General features: G+C 41.0%; 1 protein-coding gene across 1 annotated transcript; it reads right to left on the bottom strand.

Moving 5' to 3' along the window:
• Nucleotides 1-3,375: 3,375 nt before the first annotated feature.
• On the bottom strand, nucleotides 3,376-10,744 carry HOXB9 (homeobox B9). The gene is made up of 2 exons (XM_006120458.5): nucleotides 9,293-10,744; nucleotides 3,376-6,374 (listed from the first exon to the last, which is right to left on the bottom strand). Exons 1-2 carry the CDS (start codon nucleotides 9,798-9,800, stop codon nucleotides 6,139-6,141), a joined length of 744 nt encoding a protein of 247 aa, XP_006120520.1. The 5' UTR covers nucleotides 9,801-10,744; the 3' UTR covers nucleotides 3,376-6,138.
• Between the last annotated feature and the right edge of the window lie 1,743 nt (nucleotides 10,745-12,487).

The raw sequence follows: 12,487 nt of genomic DNA, 5'->3' as shown, positions 1-12,487 counted from the left end.
TAATTAAGGTTTTTTCCTTCTAAACACAAGTTAAGGTTTTATTTGTCCAGACAATTTTACTGTCGATTGAGTACAGTTTGTTTTCATCGTTGAAGATAGATAGATAGATAGATAGATAGATAGATAGATAGATAGATAGATAGATAGATAGATAGATAGATAGATAGATAGATAGATAGATAGATAGATAGATAGATAGATAGATCGGCTGAGTAAACAGAGTAAAACATCTCGGGGGTTTTATTGTTGTGGTTGAAAAATTACAATGATTATTTTCAACAACAAACAAATAAAACCCAAATAAATAGTCTATTTTCAGAAAGGAACTGATGTTCTTCTGTCTGCATAGATTTATATAAAATGAAACATGTTATAAACTCAGATATTGGTATGAAAAGATTCAGAGAAGGGGGCAGTTCTGTTGGAATCTTGGAAGCTAATATTTTTAGCAAGTGCAGTAGAATTTTATGGTCATGATGTAGTACTAACTCATCAATGCATCAGAAATCAATGGCTGGCCCTAAATCATCCATATATTGTACTAGTGATCTCTGGTGAAAGGAAAATGTTTCTGTTATAAGAAAAAAACAAGAGAGAGAGAGAGAGAGAGAGAGAGAGAGAGAGAGAGAGAGAGAAGATAATTTATAAATACCCAGTAGAGGAAAGATTTATTAGAAAATCACATAGAAAAAAATCTTACTACAGATACCATAACTTTTCATTATTTTGCATTTTATTGGTTGTATAAAATGGACTTCCATTAATTTTGCAGGTATTTCTGTTTCAATGGGTATTGGTTTTTTAGAATATTTAAATACAATGTACAACTATTTAAATTTTAGAGTTATAAGCAAGCTCTTAAATTCTGCATCGAAAACGATTACTTTTGGTAAAGTATCTTTTTAAGTTTGTTACATTCCATTCTGGAAAATGATGTCTTGAAAAAGGATAAATTCGTTGCGCTTGTGAAGAGAAGTATTTATCCAGAAAATGTTTTGGTACAAAAGTGTTTTTAAAAAATCTTATATTAAAATTGCGTGCCTGTGTTTCCTTGGTTTTGCTTCTTTCTTACACGTATTTGCGTCAGTAGATTTTACTGCTTCTTAATTTGAAGAGGGGAAAGATTCTAATGAAAATGAAATTATAGATACAAAACTTTCATATTGTTACGGTTGCTGGGCCAGTGGAATCATTCTAAAGTATTTCAGCTCGGTAAATTAACTATTTTTTTATTTTAATTTTTTATACTTTACTTAGGCTCCTTCTTATATTTTCTTACATCAGTTAAGAAAACAATCAATGCGCAGTGTAATGGAACCATTGAGCAAATATACAAAAGTACAGCGGTTCGATAGCCATAACAGACGTGCTATTTGTAAATTCTTTGATGTCTATTAATGTAAACAATTTTAAATAAACAAATGAGACAGTATACTGCATATATGTATTTTGAAAATATGCTCTCTGTTTTTTAAAAGAATCTTCCATTCCTTCTTTTTCATTTTTGAAAATGTACTCCTTACATTTTAACCTCATGAAAATGTTGTTTTCTAACAAACCGAACTAACCGGTAGGCGACAAAATAGCTGTTTTTATAAATGTCTAACATAGATAATGGTTTCATCCCAAATTGTCCTACCTTCCAGATTTGAATTTCATATAATTTACACTCTCAGGACAAAATAGATGTAACCTATAAAATGGGCAAAATTGCTATAATTAACCCTATATTTTATCTCTCAGGATTATTCATACTCTTCTGAAATATACAAGTTTTGTTGTTTCCAGTGAAATCAAGGTGCTATTAAATAGCCTTAGTATTAAAGAACTGACCCGCGTTTGATTTTTAACATGGAGCAATAGCGCCATCTAGCGACCGTATGAGTTAAAAAAACCTAGCTACACAAACAGATGAATCCAATAAAAAGAGTCGGGGAAAGGTTGGGGGGGGACTTATTTGTGGGGGAGGGGTGAAGCTTGGAAATCAGGAAACGGTTCGTGAAACTCTGCGGATAGGTGGTGATAAAAAAGTAAAAGCAAGACACCGAGTTTTTCTCCAAAGTACCCCCATCATCCAGTCGTTTTAGGAGCAATAAAGCGGGGAGAATGGATTTACTTTTGAAACACACTATTGTTTCAAAACCCGAGACTAAACAATTGGGCATTCTCCTCTGGAGGGGGAAGGGTAGGGCTGTAAACAGATAAAGAACTTCCCAAGCCCAGACGTCTCGCCAGAACTTGTGTGTGTGTGTATGTGTGTGTGTGGTGTTGTTGTTGTTGTGAGTTAATGGCTCGGGGATTCTGGCAGCCTGGAATTGCTAAGAAAGAAAGAACAAAGGGAAGCATCCAGAAAGCTGGATTTTCACGGCATCTGCAAGGAAAGAATAAAGAAGAATGAATTAACATATTCCCTTCCCCCCACCTCCACCCTTGGGGGGGGGGGACGACTTTAAACAAAAACTTTGTATGTGATTGAAGCAGAAAGAAGAGTATTTACATGTTGGGTTTCCCCACATACCCAAGTCGTTGTAGTAATTTAAGAGCTCCTGAAAGTTTTCTTGCACTGTTTGTTTTACAGCCGTTTAGTTCTTTAACCTTCAGAAATTTATACCCTGTAAAGTTTTATAGCGGTCATATTCTTTTATTGCAGCACACTGCACTTATCTTTTTATGACAAGTTACTTCCCTTCCTCTCTTTCTCCACTAAGCTCCAAAAATCGTTTAACTTCTTTTGTTTTCTTGGGGCTACCCCATAGAAGAAGGTCCCCCCTCTTTTTAAGTAAAATGTCGCCTTTTAGAGCACTCTTTTTTATGTTAACAACGTTAGAGGAATCTTGTGTGTATTTCTCAATTTCCAGCTGTCCTGAACTTTAGGGTCTCGTTTTGGGTCTGTTTGTTTGTTTTACTTTCCAAGGACTTATGTTGCAGCGTAAGACATAACGTGCAAAACGATTTTTATGTCAGAGGTTATAGTGAATTCTTATCCAGCCCTAGGAAAAAAGTGTTATATGCTGTGAACAATCCAACCAAAGGTGGGGTGGTTGTTGTTTTCGTTTGCAAAGTTAAAAAAAATCCCCACTCATCTTTCCTGCATTGTAGACTACGTAGACACAAAATAACTGCGCATCTAACCCCAGAAGGAAAGACTCAAAATGTTTTGCAAAATGGTTTTGGTTAGGAATGGAGTAGGTTAGAATGGAAACAGTAGAAAATAATTAATTTCATTTCTCCCATGGACACTTCTCCTCCCCCGCCCCCCGTACACAAGCTAAAAAAATTATCTTTATAGTACATTTAACGAACCACTATTGAACTCAGGGAAACACACTGAAAATATTTCCGAATTTTTAGGGAAAGCAGTGGAACACAATGAAATATAGGTATTATGGTTCTAAAATCGATTTTTATTCTGGAACATGAAACATCCGTAGAAAATACATTTGGACTCGTGCAACAGAAATCAGGTTTTCCAACAATTTGTTCTTTAAAAACAAACAAACCAAATCCTCTACCAAAATGAAGTAACATTTTACCATGTTTAAAAGCATAAGTTCACTGTTGCCTTAAAGGTATCCACAAAGCTAAGGACAGGGGGGAAAGGATGCTGTAGCCTCAAGTCCAATAGGTAGAACAAGTGGATTAAAAGTTATGGTTAAGATTTGATCGGTTGTTTGTTTTTAAATAGTAGGTGTTTACACAAGCCTGTCTCGGACCAGTCTGGCTCCACATGCCTGATTTAGGAAGTATATTCAGTTCGTTAATGCTATGCTTTAGAAATATTCGTCGTTCTTTCAATGGAAAAGGGCAGGAAAAACTAAATATAACACACAGAACCCGCAACTTTAACGTGCCCATTGGTTACGTTTAATTTCAGATGATTTTGAAAGTAAAGGCAGGTTAAGAATAATGATCTTTTCCCCCTTTTTTTAAATTCAAAATAGGGGGTTCCCTGGTTTTTGGAATTTCTTTTGCGAGGGAAAATTTCCATCCAACGTGACGTTAGGTTAGACGAAATCCGCTGAGGCTTCCCAGCATTTAAAGTTGGGAAGTTTGACACAAGAAAGTGTAAAACAAACAAACAAAAACAAAAAGCTTCTTAAAGATTAAACATGGGCTTAAATCTTTTCGGGTCTGGTTTCGGAAAGATTTTTTTGAAGGGGGAAAACGAAACTTGTGTCAATTGCAGCGAACAGAAAAGCACCGTTGGATAATTTGCAAAGCAGGATCATGCGCCGAAGATGTAAATCTCACTTTCCAATCTCTACAGAGCAATCTCTTATCAGCAGAAAAAAGTAGTATAAAATCTTTTTCTAAAAGTACAATCAGTTTTCTCCTCTATGAAATTAGATTTGTATTGTTTGGCTCACACACCACCAGAAATATATTTTTCTCTCTCTTTCTTTTCTCTCTCTCTCTCTCTCTCTTTCTATTTAAACTTGCCACCATACGCTGTGTTATTCCTAGAAAGACTGTTGGTAGCTTGGTATACAAATGTGCACACGAAAAAAAAAGATAGGTTTATTTCGATACTGGTCGTCTCTCTTTGAAAAGTAACAATGAAAGATCTCAAGGTATACTCAAAGAGACATTGAAAACATAAAACAAGTTTCAGCGTCCACAGAAACACAATCACAGACACATTTTACAACAGCCATCATATAGTCAGTCAACTTGTACTAAAGTTACTCCCCCTCCTCCCACTCCTCTCCCACTCTTATCCCTCCCTCCCCCCCAAAAAAGTTAAGTCTTACAGAGAGATAAGGGATTCACAATCCTGGTTGGATGGTCTGGAGAAACCTCCATGAGATCTTTCAGATGAGAATTCCGTTCCTTCCACCATGAAATGAGGCCTCTTTTGTAAACAATTAGGATACATATTTGTTACATTAAATGCACCTCAAAAAATAAAAAATAAAAAGCCAACCACAAGACAATCACAATTCTTTTATGTCACCCAACCAGTGTCCCTTTGCGTGTGAAATTGCCACAGCACGTCTTAGAAGGTCCTTGTGTTCCAAATGTAAACAAGGGGATAAATGTAAAACGTGATTCATTCGTTTCTAGCAGATCAGAAGCAAACATTCAAGTACAAACTTCTCCGCTGAAATTTCCGGGGAAGAACATGGACAAGCACCAGCCCGGGCATTTTACTTCTGAACCAACCTAATTCCTTAGGAAAATTCATTCCACAATAAATTATAAATACTCTAACACTAAGAATACAACTTTACCTTCTCTTATAGATCTACTAAGGTAGGGGTTTTTTGTTTTGTTTTCTGTTTGTTTTTAACTAGAAAAATGACATTTTTCTCCTCTAAAAGTTAAGAATAAGTTGGAAGGGGGTCTTTTTTTGTCTTTTTTGTCTTTTTTCTTTTCTTTTTTTTCTTTTTGTTCTTATTTTTTGTTAAATAACACTTTCATTCTGATAGGCTTTTTAAACGACCCAGTATAAAACTACCAGTTTGGGAGGATTATTTCTAAGATTATACTATGTTCCCTGGTCAAAATCACTGATCCACCACAGAGAGATTGAAAGAATAAGAATTAGAATAATAAAAACATAGGTGCAGTGGGGTAATGGAGTGTCATTAATCCGAGTACATCAGTATAAAGTGGGTGAATGGAAAAAAATGATGTGCCGCAGTTTAATTCAATTCTTAAGAACGTGTCTGTCTTCTAGTAAATTGTCTGATTTCTTTGCCACTTCAGTTTCTGTAGGTGGGTGTGTGGTGAGGCTGGAGTAAGAGATACCATCATGTGGTTACAAAGAGGAGGGTGGGGGGTGTCATGGGCTATGGTTATTTGTGACACAGTGGGTGTAGTTACTGGATTTTGTTTGTTTGTTTGCCTTTCATTTAGAAAATCGAGGCAACATATCCCGATGGAGACACAGCTATGGGCCTGTTAGGTCTACAATGGATGGGGGGAGGGGCCCTAAAAACAAAACCCACAATGTGTCCCAAATCAGGAGCTGCCCCTGCACATGAGTAGCTTTCTAACTGGCAAGATTAAGCAGAACTTCCCGCTTGACAAGGTGGAACCGAAAAAAAAAACCCACGTGTTTTATTTATGATCAATAGTGGAGCTCGGAAGCTGCCTCCCATACACAGAGAGGAAGATGCATCTGCCTCCTGCCTCTTATTCTTTGCCCTGTTCCTTGTTCATTTTCTTCATTTTCATCCTTCGGTTCTGAAACCAGATTTTGACTTGTCTTTCACTCAGGTTGAGGAGTCTGGCCACTTCGTGTCTACGGTCCCTGGTGAGGTACATATTGAACAAAAACTCCTTCTCTAGCTCCAGGGTCTGGTATTTGGTGTAAGGGCATCGCTTTTTCCGGGAGGAGCGGGCATGTAGCCAGTTGGCCGCTGGGTTGGCTGAAAGACAAGCAGCAAGATCAGTACTCCTCGCTTCTCAGAGTGCTTTTAATCAATAAGGCCATCGAATATTCCGACCTGGATACATGGACAAATGGCCACTGAGATATGAGTTACCAGAACAAGGCTACGTGAAAAGCATGCATGTTCACAAAAGCACGCGCACACGCCCACACACACACACACACACCTACCTGTGTCCAGGGTGGATGTCTAGGACCCCGATCCTGCAAACAATGACTCCAGTGCTCAACTTGACCCCCTCCTCCGCCCTTGGAATGGCCCCATTGTTTTCCAATTAAGCACTAAAGTGGTTTCAGGATCGGGGCCTCTACATGTACAGATGCATGTGTGTGTACATGGGTCTCAGGCCAGGCACACACGTGTGGATTAAGACAGACGGCGAGTAAGTCAGGCATCTAAAGGCATAGGTTGCAGGTAGGTGTGCATGCGTATGATTAGCCCATTCCTGGTACCGCTGTACTTCAGAAAATACATAGATTAACTTCTGAATAAGGCTTCAATAAATCAGGCCTATTTTTGCTAAGTACCAGGCAATGGTCCTAATACAATAAACATCCCTGGTGGCTGAAGGGATACTTAAGTGAGGTCTGGTCAGTGTTTTTCAGAAACACAATTGTATTAGCAGCCCTTTGTAAAGGTAAGTAAAGCAATGGGAAGGAGCAACGTTATACACTCGGTCTGCCCTCCTCGGCTAATGTGGCCCTGGGCATTAGAACATTTCCCAGTGATTTCATCTAATCGAGGTGGAGAGTAAAGAACAAAAAAGACTTTGCACCAGAAACTCGAAATAGAGAATGAGGACCGCGTGTCTGATCATGTGTATTCACAACACAATAGCACTAGTGCCAAAAAATAGACCTGGCGTAGTTGTCACCAAGGTGTGCTGGAATATTTGGGGGTAGGGGAGCGAAATGCTTTGCAAACTTCTACTGATGACATGTAAGCATTAAACTGCCTGGCCATTAGTTAACTTGGGAGCCAAAGGGGAATCAAATGAGAAGATTATATCCTTGTACTTCCTTTGCCTCTCCTGAAACTAGAGATAAAGCCATCGCCCTTTACACCAATTCAATGGAGCGTTATAGTAACCAATACATAAATAAAGTGCACCAACAGAATGCTTTCTCCATGTAAAATGACATGGATTGGATATTTTAAAAATAACCCTGCAACTCTTCCACTGTAAGTACTGCGCCTTACACATTTGCACGACTATTTCCTTAGTGTAATTGACTTGATCTAATATGCAGAATTAAATATTAAAGAGGAAGAACGCTGTTAATAATTGATACGGTTAGTCCTGCGACCTGTCTTTTAATGGCAGTGGAGTGCTCTTTTTCATAGAAGATCTTCGAAAAACGTTGCATTTTATACAGGGGACTGGGTTGCTCTATCAATTGCCTGCCAACCCCTAGCCAGGGAAGCAAATGAGAAATTATTTGGGACGGGAGGTTGGTTTTTTTTTTTAATCCAACCACCGCATTACAATGTGGTGGCGGCACGAGCTTCCTTATTATGCAAAACTTTCCCCCCCAAAATTGAAACTGATGAGAAGGTCTCTCTGGGAGGAAAAAAAACCCACCCTCCAGTCTCGCTTCTAGCTCTGCTGCAAATTTTTGTTGGCATCCTGTCAACAGCTGCCAACTTTAAACTGTGAGCCAAAACAAAATGAGCGTCCTAACCACCTATCGAAGTAAGTGGATCCCAGGACTTTCGAGGACAATATTTGTATTTGTTCGGTTTCAGGCGCATGCAGCGACCCGCCCGCCTGTTGTAATTCTGCCTAGTCATTCACCTCACCCGCAGTTTGTTCTGGATCTCTGCCCGGTACAATAGACTCGGACTGTCTGTTTGTGCGCGGTTCAAGGAGAGGAATCGCTTCGCCTCACTCCGCGGGATGGGCTTTTTAAAAAATGCTTCTGATTAAGAATTAAATATCTCCTCCGCGCTGCAAACTAACAGCCGCCACTTCAGAGGGGCAGAGCTCGGTCACTTGGCGCCCAGCGCTCTCAAGTTCGTTTCCAAAGCTTGGGGCATCCCGGGCCAATTATTTACAGCCGGGCTGAGTCCTGCTTTTACCTTTCAAAGGACTCAGGTACGAGAGGCGCTTTTGCTCGAACCGCCTCGCTGTGCATCGAAAGCTGCGGGTGAATAGATATGTACATCTACGTGGGGGTCTATAAACGCACATACTGATTGTATCTCCATGCAGGCGTTGTACATACACGCCAACAACACCCCCACAGAGGCGCAAGACCCCGCTGAACCGCTCACCAGTCTGCTCCCTGACACACCAAGCCCGAGTGAAGTTCAGACCCCTTTCTTGCCTGGGAGCCTGGCTCTGAACCCTTCCAACCCTCCCGTTCCATTTAATAAACAAACAGAAAGCGGCAGCGTGACAGATGTAGGGGGGGAAAACCCGAGGTAACCCGTCCGCTTTGGATCTCTCAAGGTAAGTCAGAGCAGCTAGCATGAAAGAGACATCGGGGCTGTTTACTTCTCCACGTGAACTCGTCCGCCTTCCACCCACCCCACCCCCCAGTCCCTTTCCAATATTTGGTTTTTCCCCCCTCCCTAAGCTCTTTTCACCCTCTGCTAGGAATGCCCCGGGTTCCGAGCTTGGAGCAACGCATGTCAGGGTTGGAGAAAGCATTTTGCGTTTGCTCTCGCCTATACCTTGCTTCAGGAGTTTTAATAACACCAATGCCCTTCTCTCCCCCCCCTCCCCGCCAGTCCTCCCACCTCTTTCCACCACCCGTTCCCGTCCTTTAGGCTGGCACCAGTAATCCGAGCGGTTTTCTTTCAGACATGATTTTAACTTTGCTCCGCATTGTCCCGTTTTATGGCACCTCCTCCGCTTTTATGCTGTTTACTTCCTCACTTTTATAACTTACTTTGATCTGGCCTGCCTTTGTCCTCGCTTCCTTCACAAACTTTATTGTCTTCGAAGCTGGGCCTTTGATTGGAAACGATCGCCTCCCTTGCAGCAGAAGTTTCTAAATTGTACTCCGGGGCGCCTTCTTTATGGACTTCCCCGGGGTGCCCCAGAAGAGGTTCCGCTTTAACTGAACCCTGCCCGGGTATGGTCTCTGTTCTGGGCACGGGATCCAGCCAGCTCCGTAGATACCTGTTATCGGAAGGGACGCTTTGATGTTGAATATATGGATGATAGACCGAAGGAAGGGTACCGGAAGAATGTGCATTCAAAGGAGTCCAGGAGGCGCTGAAAACTGGAGGTTTTGGCTGGAAACTACAAGAGGGGAATTCTAGCTGCTCATTATGGCCAACTTGCCTGGAACTGGTATACTGGCCAGTTGAAAATTTAGCTGCAGGCGAGTCTTCACTTTCGTGACTTATAATAGAGTCGACATAATAATTGCTAAGAGTCCCAGAAATGGACATTCTCAGACATCATACAAAGTACGGTTCAATGAAGGGAAAAAAATATATAGGACAGATCTAGATTTGTACTCTCACCCCCTTCTCCAACTTCCTAGCCAACAAAGTACAGTGGAGCTGCTGTGTTGTGAGCTCCTAGCAAAATGATTGGTCAAACTTTTTTCGTGCGCCTGATAAAGCGTCAGTAGAGGCGTAAATCAATCGCAGCCGAAGGGGGCTGGGCGGCTCTGTCATTCGCCCTTGCATTCCATATCAAGGATGGATTGTTTTATGTTTATGCAATGTTGCAAAACGTCAGAAGCTTCGAAAGCCACGAGACGTACAGTGCGGGGCGAATACGCCTTCATAGATGCGCTTCTGAAATATACCGGGGGGGGGGGGGGGAGGGAGACACACAACACGCGGATCTCCCCGGCTTTAACAACCCTCATGCCGGGAGGAATAGGGATTAATTCGGCTGCAAAGTTAGTTATTAGCGAGAAGGAGGCTCGTGCATTGTTAAACTAGGGGAGGGGCTGGTTGGAGAGAATTATCCCTCCCGGACTGGGTGGAAATTGGTAAACCCAGGAAAAATAACCGGAGTTCTAAAATTTCAAATATGGTTGCAATGTACTTGACAGAATCACTTTGACTAGAGGGGCAGAATCCCTCCGTTTGTAGGGGCTCTGGGTTTGCCTTACATGGGAAAAGGGAGAGTGCACCTCCTTGCTCTTCACAGGGTAACCCCTGGATTGTATGGCGAAGGCTCAGATAGTCCAACACACCGCTTGAAACCAGACGCCGTCTTTTCACTGTACAAGGCCGATGAATACCGTGTGGCACGGATCCTGCTTTGTGGCGGTTAAATAGTTTAATAAAACTTACATTAGCTTTCTTTGATTTTTTATAGCCTTGAATTTACTGCCTGTGGAAAAGAAAAGGAATCTTTCACGTTTTACGTCTCGACACCCTATCTCACTGCCACAGTCACAGCCCTTCATCCATGTGTGAAAAAAATTCACTTGCGTGTAAACATGATATTTAAAACAAAAACGGAGTGCTTTTCTTTTTTGCTAATAGTTCAGGACACGAATAACACACGCGTTAAGGAGATCCAACTAGTCCGGGCTCTGGCGGAAATAGCGTCTGTTCAGACAAATTATGTCAGATGCAGTCTGTCCAGGAAAATACACTAAGATTTTAATTCTAGCGTGACTGTGTGCAAAATTATCCTCGGACTTTACCTGAGTCTCCTTGAATCTCTATAGAATTTCCTCCTTAGATTTCTATAGAATTCTTCCCTGCACCCAGAATTCTTGTTACAATGAATAGACTAGAACTTGCTAACATGATTACGCAGCAAGAATATTTTCTACATTTGCTCTGATGTACATTTGCCATGTCTTTAGGAGCTGACTAATCATCAGATATTGAGTGTTAAGTCACCTTCTTCAAATTAAGAGAAAACAAAACAAATCTCTCTCCTCTCTCTTTCATGTTCTATAGATATAGGTATAAACACATGACAAATCTCTACAAGACAATTTTACCGGTGGAAAATTGTACAGGCTCTTAAGAAACCTAACCCCAAACCTTTACATTTTTCCTGAATGCCTATAAAATGTATTTGAGGCTAGCAAGTAAGCTGTAGACTGTGTGAGTGACATATGTCTCATTTGCTTGCATGTATCTACTTCTAGATGAGTTCTTATCAGCAACTAGATCTTTTCTAAAATAAGTCGAGGTAGTGGGTGTGTAAGGACAGGAAATATTTAATCCTGCCCTTAATATGTAATTCCATCAGTACATGCATCCGGCAATAACAACAAAAGCGCAAATTCTTTCACGGTTTGCAGAGCCTGCTATGATTTTGTTTATATCCACTAGTCTGGGATCCTGAAATGGTGCCGTGAATACATTTGTACAGGTGACGACTCCCACTGGTTCCGATGCTGCTCTCACCTTCATCAGGGTAAAATTCACATCAGGGTAAATCCGAAGTAACTCCTTTTCGTTCCAATTGGATATAAATCGATGGAAGAGCAACTCACGGAATTCCTTACCCAAGCGTAGTTAGTGTTCTGGGTAAGTGTGCGGGACCGGGTTTCCTTAAGGAACAATCTCCAGTGTGTACCAGTAAAAAAAAAAGGTTTGCGCCACGCGCCTTGCATAATCCTTGTTTTCCCCCCCTCTAACTTTCTAAAAAATCTTCCCTCGTAGAGTCGGACAGGTTCCGAAATGGAAATACCCCTTGCGTTATTAACAATGAAATATGTGTCCGCTGCGTACACTGTCATATTTCTCAGTTTTTATTGCCTGGCAGAAATGATATTAAAAAAAGAAAAAATAACCCAATCTCTCCCATCACGGGAGTCGGAGGAACTCCCCAAATATTATGATAGCTTGGAAAGGAGTGGACTGATGTAAGTGGATTGTGGCGCTCAAACTTCCTGAGCTGGTGAAAGCGTGTTTATGATATAAATGATGGCCAAGTAGCCACGGCGGCGGTGGGGATAGAAAAGGAACGTGTAAGAAACTACTGAACATTCATTGAGGCCAAGCACCTGTTCTGGGTTTGCAAGATAAATTGGCCATGTCTTACCTGTCATAAATATATTCTTGGGGGGAAAAAAATCGGAGAGCGCCTCCTATAAATAATTGTGAAGCGTGTCAGCTGCGGAGTATATAATTTTCGGGAGTATATAAATTAA

The sequence above is a fragment of the Pelodiscus sinensis genome, chromosome 29 (assembly GCF_052426305.1).
Source record: "Pelodiscus sinensis isolate ZL-2025 chromosome 29, ASM5242630v1, whole genome shotgun sequence".
Classification (NCBI taxonomy): Eukaryota; Metazoa; Chordata; order Testudines; family Trionychidae; genus Pelodiscus; species Pelodiscus sinensis.
The sequence above is the reverse complement of the archived record's forward strand: the minus strand, read 5'-3'. Positions and strand labels throughout refer to the sequence as shown.